The sequence below is a fragment of the Choristoneura fumiferana genome, chromosome 11 (assembly GCF_025370935.1).
Source record: "Choristoneura fumiferana chromosome 11, NRCan_CFum_1, whole genome shotgun sequence".
In the NCBI taxonomy this organism is placed as follows: Eukaryota; Metazoa; Arthropoda; class Insecta; order Lepidoptera; family Tortricidae; genus Choristoneura; species Choristoneura fumiferana.
Window position 1 is genome coordinate 13723152 of NC_133482.1, and position 18100 is coordinate 13741251.

The 18100-nt window shown below is 36.9% G+C and overlaps 1 protein-coding gene across 1 annotated transcript in view; it reads left to right on the forward strand.

The window, feature by feature from the left end:
* The first annotated feature begins 290 nt into the window (after window positions 1–290).
* Window positions 291–18100, forward strand: part of LOC141432869 (uncharacterized) — a 78785-nt gene continuing 60975 nt past the window's right edge. The window contains exons 1-2 of the mRNA XM_074094674.1: window positions 291–485; window positions 10222–10273. Of these exons, the coding sequence (XP_073950775.1) occupies window positions 10237–10273 (37 nt within the window). The 5' untranslated portion in view covers window positions 291–485; window positions 10222–10236. The remainder of the gene's footprint in view (window positions 486–10221; window positions 10274–18100) is intronic.

Sequence of the window (18100 nt, forward strand, 5' to 3'; positions counted from 1 at the left end):
TCTTCATATTACATATACTTTAAAAGTGAGCTTGACTTCAAAACGAGCGTGGACGTTGCAGCGTCCCAATTCCATCGCACACGGCGCTCGCTCAACTCTAATGCATTTTTATCAGATCTCCACTAAATTGAGCATCAAAATTGACTAAAAACCATTACTTACTCCGCTGATGGAGTCTCTCGTTCCCGTCTGAAAGGGCTACGCGGCGGCCTCCCGAGCTCTTCCGACGCCCTCCGACCTCGCCCGAACCAGCCGGCCCGACAGTCAGTTGCTACACAACCTTCGCTGGCTGCACTTTGCTTTTCAACCTTCTTGCTCTTACTTAACACATGTGATAAACTTTTTTTTCTAATAGTGCAAGGATCAGTTCCGCGATTCCGTATTCAATTTTTGAAATTGGTTTATTTTTTATATTGTTTTTAAGTTGACAGCGCAATGGGTTTCGTCGAGACAGCCAGGCGGAGACTGTAGGATATCTACCTAAGGTTTGTGTATATGTTCGGTGTCTAGTTTACAGATACATGATGAGTGTCCCATGCTTTATAATAAAACTTGTTTTTGTGAATAATTACTTAGCATTGATGCCTAGTTATTCGAAAGCATTTTACATAGATGATTAATTTTAATTAGCTTGGTTATAATTAACTAAAGTTGAAAGACTGTTTATTTATTTATTTATCAATTAGCTCTGTAAAAATTAAACTCCTATTTATGTAGACGACATCATATGAGCTGTAAATACTGTTTTTTTTTTAAGTGACTTAAGTAAGTATCTTTACTAGAAAACTTTGAATCATTCATCCATACTAATTTATAAATGTGAAAGTGTGAGTGTGAAATGCGACGGACCGACGTGATTTTTAGCATAGAGATAGTTTATGGGGTATACCTGTACTACCCCGAATTTCATTTGCCCGAATTTCATGTGCTATAATATTCAACCGCCATAATATTGTTTATTATAAATTTATTTTCGGGAAAATAAGAAAATATCAAATAAATTTTCTAGTAAACGAAACATTCGGGCAAATGAACTTTCGGGCATGTTAACTTCGGGCAAATGAAATTATGGCATATAACTTTCGGGCAAACAATAGATAACCAGTTTATGGACCAGAGAGTGACATAGGCTACTTTTATCCCGGAAAAATGCACAGTTCCCGAGGGAACAGCGCGCGATAACCGAATTCCACGCGGGCGAAGCCGCGGGCAAAAGCTAGTACATTATATTTGTGTCTCTACCCTTTGGACAATGACCGAAATCTCGAGTAGAGTTCTTCCTCAAAAATATTCTAGTATGTATTGGAAAATTATTTGATCAAATGAAATAAATAAAAAAAAAACAATTTAAATTATGTAATGTATTTTCAAGGTATTAAATCGTTAAAAGTTATTACTCTTTGTACAGACGAGCTCATAAACTCGTGAGCAAAAATTGGATCAAAAATATCTGAACACGACTCTATTGTTAACGGCGTAGAAGCGTGTTCAGATATTTTTGATAAAATTTCGCTCACAAGTTTATGAACTCGACTGTACATGGGTTAAAAATACCCAAATGAACACGTTCCATTCATATTAATTGATAGTATATTGGACTCACGTCTGAAATCGAGTTTAGCTCGACATGTTTCGGGCTAATCTGAAGCCCTTCTCTAGGAGCAACGCGACTGCGGCTGCTGCAACCAGCGCACTCACGTCCTATTCACGTCACATTCTATTCATCTTCCTCGCGCAGATACACTTTGTATAATATTAGTAAAGATTTAAGGTTTAACCCTTAATAAGGCTCCATTTATTGGAGCATACTACCACAGAATCAAAAGCAGCTATCGAATACATACCTGACAATGACAAAGAATATTTTTATTCACTGGGTGCGCGATGACAGCGCCTACTAGCGGATACAATTTTTTTTATTTCTTTTTATTCATCTGGATGGCAAACGAGCAAGTGGGTGAGAGATCACCTCCGCCCATAAACATCCTAGAGGCCTAAGATGGGATACCTCAAGTGCCAGTAATTTCACCGACGAATTAATAAGGTCCAGTTTCCAACTCAAACGGAAGTGGTCGCTAAATCGCCTCTACCTTATTAAGGGTTAAATAACCTAACCATAAAAAATATTTTTTTAATACAAGCTTTTTTTGTTGACTGTACTTGCATTATCGCCCAAACTTCATTTGCATACCAAATTCCGAGTCGATGCTATCAACCGTTGACGAATTCCGTCCTGCGGAGACGATCCTGGCTGGACTACCAGGATGTCACTACTAGATTATTGTATTGTCACGCGATTTACATAAGTATTCCAAATTTCAAGTCAATCTGACTACTGAAACTTGGTGAAATTTAACTTGCAAGATTTGATTACGGACAGACTGACAACGGGACAGGTGAAACTAAATAAAAGCTTGTAATAATGTTCAATTCCTTAAACAATAGCTAAGTAAATTAATATGCAAGTCAGTATTCTTAAACGTTCTGGACACTCGTACAAGTTTGCAAGTTTTCACAAACAAGTGGGATTTAAGTACTTACCTAAATCAGTTTGGACAATAAATTAAACTTGGCGTATTTCTAGTATAAATGGAAAACTTTTGTACTACCATCCTCGGAGACAAACAATTTAACTTTAATGAACGATAAACTGGTTGCTGACACATCTGAAATAGCACTCTAAAAGGTGGAACAGAATGGGAAAGCCTAACCTAACCCAACCTAACCTAACCTAACCAACAACAAAAAAAACCCCGACTTTGTCACTTCAAAGTTCAATACCTCAAAAACGGCTAAACCGATTTTGATGAAGCGTGTCTAAGAATTATCACTAGAAAACCTACTTTCAAATAAAAAAACCGTATTCAAATCGGTCCACCCGCTTAAGAGCTACGGTGCCACAGACAGACACAGACACAGATAGCGGTCAAACGTATAACACCCCTCATTTTGCGTCGGGGATTAAAAAAGAGAAGTAAATGATAATATGATGCACGCTGTCATCGTTAATCCACCATCACATTTTATATTTCGTTTTTAGATTTTTTTACAGCACGATGTGGTAAAACCTGTTACATATTGCCAAAATTGTCCTCCGCTGGACAGCTCAGTGGCATAAAAAAAAAACTAAACGAAAAAAAATAGAAATAAAACCATTTATTTATTTCGGACAACGTGGCCCATATAATAAATAACCTTACAGACTATTATACTTATGCATATATCGAGGGTATTCAGGCAAAACAGAATAAGTGCAAATTAAAAAAAAATAGTTCCATACATAGGCATACTCAATTTTTTTTTGCTTTATTTATCTAGCAAAACCGTTTAAGTAAATAAATTTTGTGCACTTATCCGGTTCTGCCAGAATACCCTCAATATATTATTAGCTGTTATATTATGTGTATCCCGCGGGAGCTTAGCAAATTTTCCGGGATAAAACTAACTTATGTCCAACCCCGAGACTCCAACTATTTGTATACCGAATTGCATCTAAATCGGTTTAGCGGTTTAGTGATGAAGCGGTAATAAAAAACAAAGGTAACAGCGGCCAGCACTCAAAGGTTTTCCTCAGCTTTGCAGCTACTGATGGAACTACTTATCAATGTTTTTCACAGCTTTCATTTATAAAATCGACTCTAAGGGGCTGTTTCACCATCCATTGATTAGCGTTAACCGACGGTAAATGTGATGCCGTCTCCGTCTATTCGAACAAAACAAATAGAGATGGCATCACACCTAACCGCCAGTTAACACTAATCAATGGAGGGTGAAACAGCCCCTAAGGCTCTGAAATATAAGAAGTTGCACATTTGCCGCTGTACCCGAAGAGAACTTGCGAAATAAATTAGCTTTAATTTAGCAAAGTGTTGGAGCAGACGGCGAGCCATAACCGCAACATGTTGCGCGAACCGATTACATTATGAAGAAATAAAAATGATTGCTAACAAAATGTTACAAACGAGGTCAAGACGGCACTTTGAAATACTAACTTTAACTAGTACATAAACACAATGTGTTTATTATGCGATTTTGAAAATATGACAGCTGTGTACTGAAAATATTACATCCGTGTCCGTATTATAAATGCCAAAGCAACTTTTATGGAGGAGGTCTATAACGTTTTAAACTTTCGTGATTTTCTCATAGTCAAAATACCACAAACGGGACTTACACACACGAGTAATATTTACCTCGAAATTTTGACCACATTACACACTACACTAACACACACACACACACTACACACTTGACGTGTGGACAGTGGACGTCCTACGGGCTGATATGACAATGATGATGACGATGAAAGCAACTCGGTCTGTCTGTCTGACAAATATCTCTTTATGGTTAGCTGAATTGATGGACATAAAATTGTATTATACAAGATAGATGAGAAAAACTAGGATTGAAATATACTTCGAGTAAGTCCATTTCACAGTACACTCAGCGACGATATTTAATTGTTGGCAAATGTGACGTTACAGGTCACTTTCTCCCATATGTTTGTTGTTGGCATTGAAAGTCTTTTCGAAAGCGCTGGTGGTATAAAGGAACGACACGTAAAAGAGCCTTTTGCGGCCGCACTACAGAATAAAGGTTTTGATTTTTTTTTACTGGTATTTTCGACTGCAGTGATATAAAAAAGCAGTACCCTGAATGTCTTGAAGATACAGTCGAGGAAACTGAATCGCGAACCCCGGTGGGACCCGTTTAAAATCAATTTCGCTTTGATTTCTTTGGCAGATGTATGGAATATGACACTCCATTCCAATCCTGGTACGTGAATCCTGGTACAATCAAACAAACTGAATCATGTACCAGGATGGAACTTATGTGCTATTAATGTCATGTTGACATCCCATATTTTTGTCAAAGAAATCATAGTGAAATTGATTATTAAAAGGGTACACGATTCGGTTTCTTTGACAGTACAATAGAAGCTCTTCGATTGAGCGGGTTGACATCGGGACCGACAGGCCTCCTATTAATTTATATCAATTACTGATCGAATTACACGGACCCGTTGTCAACCGCCCTTGGGCGGTTATCAGTTGCGAGCGTGGAACAAACTGTAAAAGATAGCGTTTATGAAGAAGTAGTAAAGCGTTCAATAATAAATTACATGACAACGAAACATTCCAAAATGTCAAAAAAAACCGCTCTTTAATAAAGTAGGTCTTGATTTTTTTTTTAAAAAGCGTTCCATATACTGCCTACCTCTTAGAGTTGGAATAAATATTTGTTATATATATTAAATATATATTAATAATAAATATATAATAAAATATTAATAATATATAATATATATTAAATATTTGTTAAATATGTGTTAATTTGCAATTAATCTATTTATGTTTATGTAATAGAAATCATAAAAATATATTGAAAGGTTTAATTATACGTTTATTATTTAACCTTTTTAATGACCCAAAGATGAGGCTTTTTGCAGAATAAAAAGAATATGACATATTTGACAAGTAGTTCTAAGTTCAAATTACAATGCAATGAGTATGAGATTTGTGTCATACCTGCTAGAACACATTTTAGTTCCGAATTCAAAAACTTGCCGGAGTCTTTTGATCATTGCCTGGCATTCTTAACTTTTTTGTGACCTTTTAAAGATGTAATGGCGACTGTATGCATAATTTTTGAGTAAAGGCTTTAAATGTGATTATTATATTTGTTTCTTAATAATTGGATTATTTATATATTTTTTATATTATTTGTTTTGTAAATGGGTATAAGTAGTTTTATTTCTAACCTTATGTTCTTGCTGCTGAGGTGAAAAGTTGTATGTGTCACACGAGACCAAAGTTTTTTTGCATCTCGTGTGTTTGAATCCCTCGCTGCTCTCAGGATTCTAACCTAGAATCACTCGCTACGCTCGTGATTCAATTATAGAATCCTTCGCTTGCTCGGGATTCGATTTTTTTCTACACTCGCAGCAAAAAACAACTTTGCTCTCTTGTTACACAATTAACTATTGCACGCCCGCTGCGGCAGATATATGCATGTGTTTTTTTTATCTCCATTTTTGTACAATAATGAGTTTACATACATACATACTAGTTGTTGCCCGCAACTTTGTCTATGAATAATTGTTTTTTTCCGCGTCCGCAGTAACTATAAAATTTTCGCGGATAGTACTATTCTATGAGCTTCAAACTGTCTGTACACCAAATGGTTTTGTCTGTCAAGAATTCATTTATGGCGTGAGCGCAGGAACTACTTATTTAAATTTACGGAATTTAAACTGCGCTATTAAGGTTTCAAACTATCTCTATATCAAATATCATCGCAATTGGAGTACTTTAAGCGAAGCCTACCTAACAAACAAACAAATATACATACCCACTTTCCCAATTATAATAAAAGTAAGGATGCGAAATTACAGCTTCAGCTATCAGCTCATCGCTTAAACAGCTTATGACACAGCGAGTTGTATGCGTAACAACTGCAACAGACAGGCACGAGACAATATCTATGGGTCCAGTACCCTTAGTGTAAGTTTTCGGTTACAATATACGTCTCGACCGCGTTCGCGTTAAAATCAATATTTATATGGAAACACGAACAGCGCCTGTAGCGGAACGTTTGCGATGTTCGTGTTTTCATGCAAATTTAGATTTTAATGCGAACGCGATCGAGACGTTTCTTGTAACCGAAAACTTACACTAAGGGCACAGCTAGTGGTGCAGACACAATACGCTGCTCATCGTATACAGTGTGTTATCGGCAGCCAGGCTTGTTTCTAAGGGAGGTTAAAGTAACGTGTTTCTGTAACTTAACCATGGCATTAATCTAATTAATAAACTTGTTTTTCTATTTGTTGTGAATCCATACCTACTGTATCTATATTTTCATAAACGAATGTTCTAGTTACTATTATCACGTATCTACTGTGGTAACCTATTATTCGCCTTGAACATTTTAGTTAAGTGTACAATTGTTGTTAATTAACGCTGGTTGGTTTCCTGAATAAATAAATAAAATAAAATTCAGACTTTGTTAACTTTCTTACAAAATTATAATTTCCAGCAATGTACAGCAAAGTAAATTGACAAGGTAATAATCAAAGTATCTGTGGGCTGTCTTTTACACTTACTTGTCAATTTACTTTGCTGTACATTGCTGGCAATTACAATTATGTTAGAAAGTTAACAAAGTCTGAATTTTGGTTTATTAATGAAATTAATGGCATGGTTAAGTTACAGAGATACGTTACTTTAAACTCCCTTAAAAAAGCCTGGCTGCCGGTAGCACGCTGTATAGTGGTTATATTTATATTCCTTGCAGCACTTTAGAAAATCTAAATCAAAACTTTTTTTCTGTTAGTAGGCCGCAAAAAGCTCTTTTACATGCCACTTAGATATTATACCAGCGCTTTCAGAAAGACCATTAAATGACAAAAAGAAGACGCCGCAAAAAATAAGGCAGGAAATATTTTTTTGAAAACATAAATTTATTTATTCACTTTACTATTAATAAAAGGCAAAGTAAATTAACAAAATACAAACTATAAAGTTATATGGCTAGGGTAACATATTACGTCATCATTTATATTTAAATAAAATGAAATGATTTATTTTTTATTGGTAACAGGGTTTAAATAGTTATTAATATATTGCCAACCTTTTTTTAAGCAGTACTACTGTCTACTAGTATCTAGTATCTACTTATCTATGTATTGATTTATATAAAATAGCTAAACACTAATTTTGACTATTTTAACCTACAAACAAATAAAAATTTAACTTTTTTTTTAGTTTAGGAAATAAACAAAGCAAACGCATAAACTTAAAAATCAAAACCGCTGCTGTTGGGATTCCGAGAAGCAGTATATTTTTACAGGGATGTATAAGGTCCTTTAGTCAAGTATTTAATTCAAAACTTCATCATCATCATCATCATCATCAGCCGGAAGACGTCCACTGTTGAACAAAGGCCTCCCCCTTAGAACGCCACAATGAACGACAACTCGCCACTTGCATTCACCGGTTTCCCGCAACTCTCACAATGTCGTCAGTCCACCTGGTGGGAGGCATGCCAACGCTTTGTCTTCCGGTTCGTGGTCGCCACTCGAGGACTTTTCTTCCCCAACGGTTATCTGTTCTTCGAGCGATGTGGCCCGCCCATTGCCACTTCAACTTGCTTATTTTTCCAGCTATGTCGGTGACTTCAGTTCTTCGACGAATCAAAACTTCTTAGACATGTAAAATATATCACTCTTTACCATTTGTTACAATTTTAAATTCCAATACTTTAGTATTGTCGGTCCAATCGTTTATTTAACTTTTGACAGATCACGCACGTGAAGTTTTACAATAATTTTCGGTACAATGTACTACAGAGAATACCGTACTTTATGGACGGGTACCGCCCACTTAGTGATGTGCCATTCGTAATGAATGACCATAGACTATAAAAACCGTTTTGAAGTAAATCGATTTTATAAATAAAACATACATTTAAAATTATTGTGATTATATTTTATATCAAAATCATTTAAAAATAATAAATACATTAATATGCCTTTAGGGATTAAAAAGTTAAAACAACTAAAATAGGCACTGTAATACTATTTTTAATTATACCTACCACGGGCGTCTCGTTGTGAGTAACAACAAACTGGCGTCGCTGCCGCGTCCAGTTTTGCCGCTTAATAATTGACAAAATTACTAAATTATCGGCGGAAATGATAAACATATTAACTTAACATAAATGGTTTATTTTAATATGTAAGATAAAGTAACTTAAACACCTGTGAATGTTTATAAAACAATGCAAAATGTTGAGCAAAAATAAAATATGAATGTGTTAAATCGATTAAAACTTTTTCATGAATAAAATCGATTGTTAAAAGAAATCGAATCAGTAACGCATCAGGGCATCACTATTTTAATTAGTACTCGAGCTGTCAAAAGTTAAATAAACGATTGGAACGACAATAGTCAGTACAGTTTTCTCGTAGCACTTGCTACGCCGTAGCGGCATCTACGACTTATCGTAGGTAGTCGTTAGCACAAGCAGATTGCTATTTAACACATTCGCAGCCGCAATCGCTACGCGGCTACGCTCGTAGCGCGTAGCAGGATTTTACCGCTTTGCAGCGAAAACTGCCCTACGAACAGAGAACGCGCCTAGCGTGTTCTTGGCACTTGATATTTACTAGGATGTCTCATTCGGAGGCAGTGACGGGTGGGTGTGTACTTAGATGTTAAAAAGTATAAAAAATATACACATCCAGCTTTTAACTATCTATACATTCATACATACATTTCGAACCAATTGAATCCTGAGCCACTGTAGAAGATTACAGCAAATATCATAGTGGTTTTCTTTGTCCGCCAATGCGATGTATCTTGTCAGCTGGGCTACTACGAAACTTGAAACTCGAAGTTCGTATCGTACCGTCCCTATCGCTCTCGTATTAAATAGTATAAGTGTCAGAGGGATCGCACGACACGAACTTCGAGTTTCGAGTTTCGTAGTAGCCCAGCAGGCTTGTGGACGAACATGTCGCTCGCGCAATCGGTCTAGTCCAGGCGTTTTCAACTTCAACCTTTTGGTTTTAACGGCACACTAAAAATAATCAAATGCGAGTCGGACTGGCGCGTAGAGTGCCTAGGGTTCCGAAGCGTATACCTATAACTGTATAACAGAACGGACAGCGGAGGCTTATTAATAGGGTCTCGTTGACACCTTTTGTACGAATCGTATACACTTCGCGGTGTTCCTGAAAATATACGCGGCACACCAGTGTGCCGTGCGCGGCACACCGGTTGAAAGCCTCTGGTCTAGTCAGCCACAAAAGACGTTGTGCTGCGCACTGTGTGCATAGGCAACACGCGAAAATTCGTCTGGAACAGTTCCAAAGTGGTCTAGGTGTCCCTCAGAGTTCCAAGGGAAACCAGACGGGGGTCCAAGTTGGCGTTATAATTTTTTTAGATATTTTGGGAATATAGTAGTAATGTAGCAGCACAGGGGTCTACCGAAAACAGTAAAATTTTGAAAGTGGTCTATTAGAAAAAAAAGTTTGGGAGCCTCTGGCCTAAATAGACTAGGCCACGATTCAGTTAGTCACTGTTAGTCCGATAATTTGCGCTTTCCATTTTTCAGGCGGTCCCATTTTCATTAATATCTCGACGTTTATTTATGTACGTTAATATATCGTTAAATTGTCATAGACGGCATTGAAGTAACAATGAATTATCTCCACAGGTCCCTGACGGCAGGATGTTTTCCTTATGCCGGCGCTACAAAGACGAACACGGTACGTTTAATTAATCATTATTAATTATTATTAAGAGCGGTAATGAATGGGCTGGAGATTGTTTATTCCGGGCCTCGGGGATTGCTGTATGAAACGGCTGGATGGAATTTTTGTTTCGCTAGAAGTTGGAACCCCCTGCAGGATAATGTACTTACAACCCATGTGTCTTGAGTAGGGTGACGGGACCAATCTTGGACGTTGAGCACGTAGTAGGTACCCGGTAAGACAACAAAGATTCAATACCTTATATTATGGCTCACCATTCATGAACTTTACTAGTTATGGTCAACTTGTCTGAACATTAAGTATTATTAGTTGTAAAAGAATTGGGTCTGTTTCTTAAAATTTGGGTTAACGAAAAAAAAAACATTATTGGTTCGCGACTGATGCCATCACCCTAGGCTTGTGTAAAAATATTATGATTTATCCAAAACCCTTCAAAAATATGTACGACTGATTTTTTGGTTCAATACAAAAAAACGCACCGTTAGTTGCTATATAATATATTGGCTGTCATTCTTCAAAATTCCCACGCAAATCTATCGCAAACAAAAACATTTGTTTGAGGGCTCCGGCCCTTTTAAGCAGATTAAAAAACTCCTAAGCTGCGCCAGCTGGGGGCATAGGCACTCCCAAATTCTCCCTAAATCCGAAATTTGAACTTCGTGTCATACCTCTTACTCTCACATAAGACGCTATTAGTGTGGGCGAGATGGCAAGATAACAAGTTCAAAGATAACAAGTTCTAATTCGAATTTGGATTAGTTTGTGAGATCAAACTTTCAACATTTGATATTTGTCTGTTAAAGTTTGTAGTGATGAGACTAAGACGTATCTTTTGTCGCATCTAACGAATATTAATGAATTGGTCGAATCGATCTTACAGCCGATTTATCTATTATATCTAGCATATATATATACTTTATCACATCTAAGGCAGTCTCTTCAAACAGAAAGTTTCAGATTTTCAACAAGGCCTTATAATAAAAACAGTCCAAATAAAAACAATAAGTAAAAAATGTATTAAGTTAAATGGTTTTATGAAAAAAAAAATAGATTAAAATGATGACAATGTACTAAAAGCTAAAAAATAATTCGGTAGGTCTTAGGTACACTGGTACCTCACACACACGCGCAACCTGCGTAAATGTAAATAGCATTTACCTACATATTATGATTTAGCGGTTGACTTGATAGAAATTTCACACGCCCAACGATTATATTTTTTGTCTGTTCAATGCTCTAGATTGATGAGGAGAGTAGTGTGATGACTGGTACCTAAGACCTACCGAATATTTTTTTAGCTTTTAGTAAATTTTCTACATCATTTTAATCTATTTTTTTTTCAATAAAACCGTTCAACTTAATTTTTTTTTACTTATTTTTTTATTTTCAGATTTTTTGATTTTATTTATTTTTCGGTGTAACCGCAACACGCATACAAAAACTGTCATTTGATTGCGATCGCGAGCGTCAGAAAGGTTAGGCAATACGGCCTCTGTTCTACTAGTTAGTCTAAGTACCTTTTATTTGAACACATATTGTTGGGGTTGTGAAAAGAAAAGATAATCTGCCACTTTGTTATTTTGCCATATTGGATTTTCATTTTATTTTCATAGAGAACTCTATTCTACTAATCAAGCCCTTTCATTTGATACCCATATTGAGAAAGTAGTGATAAATAAGTTTTTGTTAAAAAAAACATTTTTAATACAAGCTTTTTTTGCTGACTTTACTTTTTTGACTGTACTTGCATTGTCATCTAACTAAACTACATTTTCGTACCAAATTTCAAATTGATACCATTAACCATTGAGGAGTTCCCTCCTGCGGAGGCGATCCTGGCTGGAGCACCAGAATTTCACTACCAGATTATTGTATTGTCACCTGATTTGCATAAGTATGCCAAATTTCAAGTTAATCCAACCACTAAAAGTGGGTCAAATTTAGCTTCCAAGATTTGACCCAAATAAATAAATAAATAAAGAAACTGGGCAAGCTTAAAGCCCGCTCCACACTTAGCCCGCGGATCGCGCGCAATGGCTGCGAAGGGGCGCGAACGCTAAGTGTAGAGCCGTTTCGCATATTCTTCGCGGTTTCGCGCTTTGTTCCCCAATTTTGGTCGGTTTTTTGTCCCGCGTCAAAGGGAGCGCGAAGCGCGAACGCGACGCGAACGTGCATGACTCCACACTCGCAGTCCGCGACGGTCAGTATTGTTCGAGTCGTTCGAGTGTTTGGACCTGCACCGTCGTTGTGAAATTGGTGAAAAATCGATTACGATGGATACTTGTCATCCACCACCTTCGTTTTCTCCACCGTTTCTTAATTTGCGTTTTATTTTTAATATGTGCATAGTTGTAGTACGCTAACGCGCATAAAGTTAGGGACGCAGCAACAGCTACTTCAACGTCCATTTCATTTAACGTTGCGAACATAACTGTGAAAATACCGCGAACCATTGCGAGTGTAGAGTCGTTGTTAAATTCGCGGCAAGTTCGCTCCGCGAAATCGCGCCGTGATCCGCGGACTAAGTGTAGAGCGCCCATAATAAAACCGTTTAAAAAACAAGCGGTATTTTGTATTGTAACCTTTTTTCACATCGTATTTCATTTTATAGTCATTTTAGTCATTTTGTTTTGATATTATAATATTATAATCGAGTTTTATCAACTTACGGAAATGTCATATGAATCGAAATGACAGACTCAGAGGGGCTACTACGAAGCTCGCAAATCGAAGTTCGCATCGCACCATCCCTTTCACTCGTGTATTAAATGACATAAGCGTCAGCGGGACGGCAACATACGAAGTTCGAGTTTTGCACTTCGTGGTATAGGGCCAGTCACAACACTGCTTTTAAAAAATAAAAGACAATAGGTAACGGTTTACGTGATTAATTATTATCGTAAAATATTCTTTGAAAAATGTAACATAAGTTGACAGCACTTAATATTGTTACGGGATTTTATTTATAATTTCAATTGATCGCGCGTTTATCTTCTATGGCTTCGTGGGGTTCTCTATCGTTTGCCCGAATTTCATATGCCCGAATGTATCGTTTTCTAGAATTTTCATTTGCCATAAAGTAATTTATTTCTGAAATAGTAATTTCTTCAAAGTTGATATTAAACTAACCTAACCTAACCTACTGCATTCTATATGATGACATTTTAAAAAATCCTGAAAACAGCACGGTTCTATATATTTTATGGCAAACGTTGGTATGGCAAGTAAAATTCGGGCAAATGAAATTCGGGCACGTAAAGGTAAACGGCTTCGTGGGCGTTGACATGTGTCAAATGTTGGAAGTTAGGTCTCACAAACTATATATATGGCTTGCTCGAGCTCATCCAAAGACTAAAATCTAACCTGAACAGGACTAGTCTTTTAATAATATCGTATTAGTTTTTCTGCAGCCGCTACTGAAACTTTTGGTACTTAGATTAGGATCTATGCTTAACTCAATACCTGCCATAAGGACCCTCTTACTATGGATTGCCACAAATTGACATGTCGTTTCAGCGGTTTCAATTTTCCATACAACACTTCAAAACACCACGTACCTAATAGACAGGTAGGCGGATACCTTTTTTACAGTGTGATGTAACTAACGAGATCATTAAAAAAATCGTCCAGTACAACACCGTTCAAAAGAAGGGTTAACATGAAAGAATGAGAAGTGCCGACAACATAAGCGTAGGGCTCGTACACACTAATGTCCGGAATTAACTAGAGAAAAGAGTGTTTAATCTTTCAGCAAACGGCGGAGATAAAAGTGAGTGGCACTTGTGGCGCTGCTTAAAGCCTTTACTGGTTATAACCAGTTTTAGATGAATTAGAATTTGAAATGGGGAAAGAAAATAATGGTTATAATGAAAATAAACATTTAAAGCGTTGATTTAGAAGGTTATTGAAGATTTTTATCTAGATAATGGAATAAATAGCTAACCATTCGTAAATGGGACTAATTTTATTTCATTTCAAATCATGTCAATCGTAACCGAACTTACGCCGTTAGAAAGTGGTAAAAATCGCAGATTAATATTTCAACTAGTTGATAAGATACATTACAGCTGTAATTTTTAACCGACGAAAAAGAAACGGAGGACGTTCTCAAGTGAACGCGTATATCTATATATTTTTTTAAATGTTTGACCACGCATAACTTTTTACAGTGTAGTTCGATTTTGATAATTCTTTTTATTGGAAAAGATATATCTCAAAATTGGTCCCATATAAATTTGAAAAAAAAAACCATTCCTAAGGGTAGGAAAACAGGGGATGATTGATTATTCACTCACTGATTGTAATGTATGACCACGTATAACTTTTTACAGAGTAGTCCGATTTTGATAACTCTTTTTTATTAAATAGGGTATACCTCAAAATTGGTCCCATATAAATTTGGAAAAAAATATCTTACCCTAAGGGTGGGAAAAAATTATAAAATAGAAACATTTTAACAAAAAATAAACTGTCAAAAAAACTAAAAAGCTAAAAATAAAAAACCATTTTTATTTAACCTTGATCTAGATTCCACTTTGAAGTCTGTGCCTCAGCTCTAGCCAGCAGAAGTTGACCTATTAGTCGTCTATCTGGATGGGCTTCTATCACTCCTCCTGGCTCGAATCGCGCTGAAACACCGACTTCAAACTGGTACTTAGATTAAGGTTAAATAAAAATGGTTAATTATTTTTACCTTCTTAGTTTTTTCGGTTAATTTTTTGTTAAAAAGTTTTTATCTACCTACTACTCCAGTCTATTCATCAGTTTTGAATAGTATAATTCGAGTGAAATCGATTGATAACATTATACAAAACTAATGTTTACCCGGGGCTTCGCACGCGTAAGGCTTGTTTCACACGTACCACAACCACACCACAACCACAACACGTAGTCGGGCGCATATTTTGTATTGAAAATGAATAGTACAATTCACACGAACCACATTTTGCCGTCATTATCGACCGCTGTGATACGACCACATCGCAACCTCATCGCAACCACATCGCAACCACATCGCAACGGCAACGCAACAACCGGGGACACCGCAGCGGCCGGCCGGCAACGTCGCAACCACGTGCCTGCGCTTTCCCCCCTTCATTCATTCCGACGTCTTCTTACTAATAAAAGCCATAATAAGAATAGCAACGCCAATGTTTCCTGTTCGAATTCCATGAGTACGGTCAGTCAAGTCAAAGCGTGTTTCCTCTATGAAAGCCGAAGTATAACTGCGTCTGCACACGACGGAACTACATCACAACCACATTTTGTAGGCACCACAACGCACTGCAAAATGCCGCACCGACACTATTCACTTACACGTAACCACAGCTTGACCACATTTTAACGCTGCGACGTGGTGTGGTTGTGGTACGTGTGAAACAACCGTAAACCATTATAAGTTTAATTAAAATTACGGGATTTTACTGAATTTTCGTGTGGATTCCCAAATATTACATCGTGTTTTTCTTGATGTCGCACCAAACACTTTTTACCTTTTTACCGTGCCTTCCATGACTTTAAACCGCTGGGTTGAGATTTCGAGATTTTATTCCTATCTTGTAGGAATATCGGGATAAAAAGTAGCCTATGGGCATTTTCCCAAAAAAGGGTACCCTTTCTTTTTTTAAATTTTTGTAAAAAATATGGTTTTCCCTACTCACAATCAAAATGACAATAGATTCCGATGGTTATAAAAAAATGTCTCAATCAAAAATACAATTTTTTGTGACTTTTTTTTTCATACGTATACATTCGGTATGGGCGTCACTAAACTGACTCATAAAATTTGTATGAAAAAATCAAGTGTATTTTGAAAGAAAAGGTACACGTTTTTTTGTAAACTCCCCTATGACTTATTCTAGATTACCAGCTACACACCAAAAGTTCATCGTATAACAAAAAAAGTAAAACCGATTCCAAAAAAATATAAAAATAACAAAAAATGGAACTGACTATAAAACCCTTGAAAATATTTTTCTAGCACTAGGTACTTACTAGCTCGAAGTCGTTGTCTCAGCACGACCCAGCAGGATGGATGGATGGATGGTTTCAACCCATAGTATGTAGGTGAGGTACACGACTATTGTTCCGTTCCTGCTGGCTCGTTCTGAGGCACTGACTTCGAGCTAGTAGGTACCTAGTGCTATAAAAATATTTTCAAGGGTTTTATAGTCGGTTCCATTTTTTGTTATTTTTTTATTTTTTTGGAGTCGGTTTTACTTTTTTGTTAATTTTTTTTCTTTATTTCTCACTTTTTAGTGATTTGTAGCCAAAGTACATCGCCCAACGATTCCATGAAGCCCAAACACGGCTTAGTTACGTTGTTTTATAACATAGTTCCGTTGCCTACCTTCCGGCTTCAGCATCAGATCAGTACGAGGTATATTAATAATGATCGTCTATAGACGAGCGAGCATTACTTAGCTTTGACGAGTTCCATTGGTCATCTACGGTCTTCTTCATCAGGTCCAGTTTACCAAATGATACTTTCTGAATGTAAATGCTTATGCTAAAAATGCCAAAATCGCCATATGTGTGCCTATAAAATTTGAGGTTTGCCCTCGATTTCCCTAGGATCCCATCATCCGATCTTGACTTGGTGACAATGGGACCGGACCACCTCAGAAGAGTACCCTTTCGAATAAAAAACAATTTTTGAAAATCGGTCCAAAATTGACTGAGTAATCGGCGAACAAACATAAAAAAATACAAACATTGGTACATAGATCCTCCTCCTTTTTTGAAGTTGGTTAAAAAGCAGTAACAAACGCACACACGCATACCAAGCGCATACTCACAAACTTTAGTTTTTGTAATATTAGTAGAATGACGTCGTAATGCCACATTGATTGCTCACTGCGATTCTACAGTGACAAAATGCTGTGGACAAAATTCTCTGCAAAATGACACTTCAAATTGGTTGTAGGTTAATAGGTACATCTACATACGCTTGCAAGTCAATAAAATCCACTAAAATCAAATTGTCAGTAACTACGCTTACCTCTGGCAAACGAAAACCAACCTTCTTCCGACTTTACAAAACTCAGCTTCGAATACCTGAAGATAAGTGCGTGAGACCTTTTTGAATTCACGGTATGCAAAGCAAGACCGTAAGTCTAAGTCATTACACTGAGTAGGGTTAGAACAAATGATCCACGTGTGAATTTCAACCTCTTAATTTCTGAAGCTCGTATCTTACCATAATATAATTCCAAAGTCAACCTTATGAGAATAGCGCAGCGTTTTAGACGGTGCAGGTTATACGAGGTTGGGAAAGTGGCCAATCTGAGGAGATGGCCTTTCCTCGGGACATGCTGTTATAATAGTGTCCCGTTGTCTTGTGAGGACTAAGGTCGCCACATGATGGATTAGTTGGGCTTTGAACCCAATGATTATAAAAACCCTCTTGTTCCGAGTGGAGGCCTGTGCCCAGCTGTGGGACGTATATAGGCTGGGATGGGATGGTAACCGAACCTAAACCAACTGTACGTATAAATTATACGATCATAAAAGTTAATACAATAAAAAAATGAATGACCATTATGTATTGTTGTAATCATAAAATGTGACGATACAAGTGTTACGTAGATAAAAGCTGGTAGACATCACTTTAGTCTAAATTGATGAATCTCAGGCAGTACCGTAGCCTCGGGTCAAGGTCACAGATAGATAGGTAACTACGGTATTAACTCAATGGCGTACTACACTCTCTTCAACGGTGTCCTAAATAACTATGACACAAGGGTTTCGAAGAAAATAGTGTAAGTTACAAGTTTTGTAAGTTACAAGTTGCAAGCAAGTGGTCTATCAATTTTTAAACAA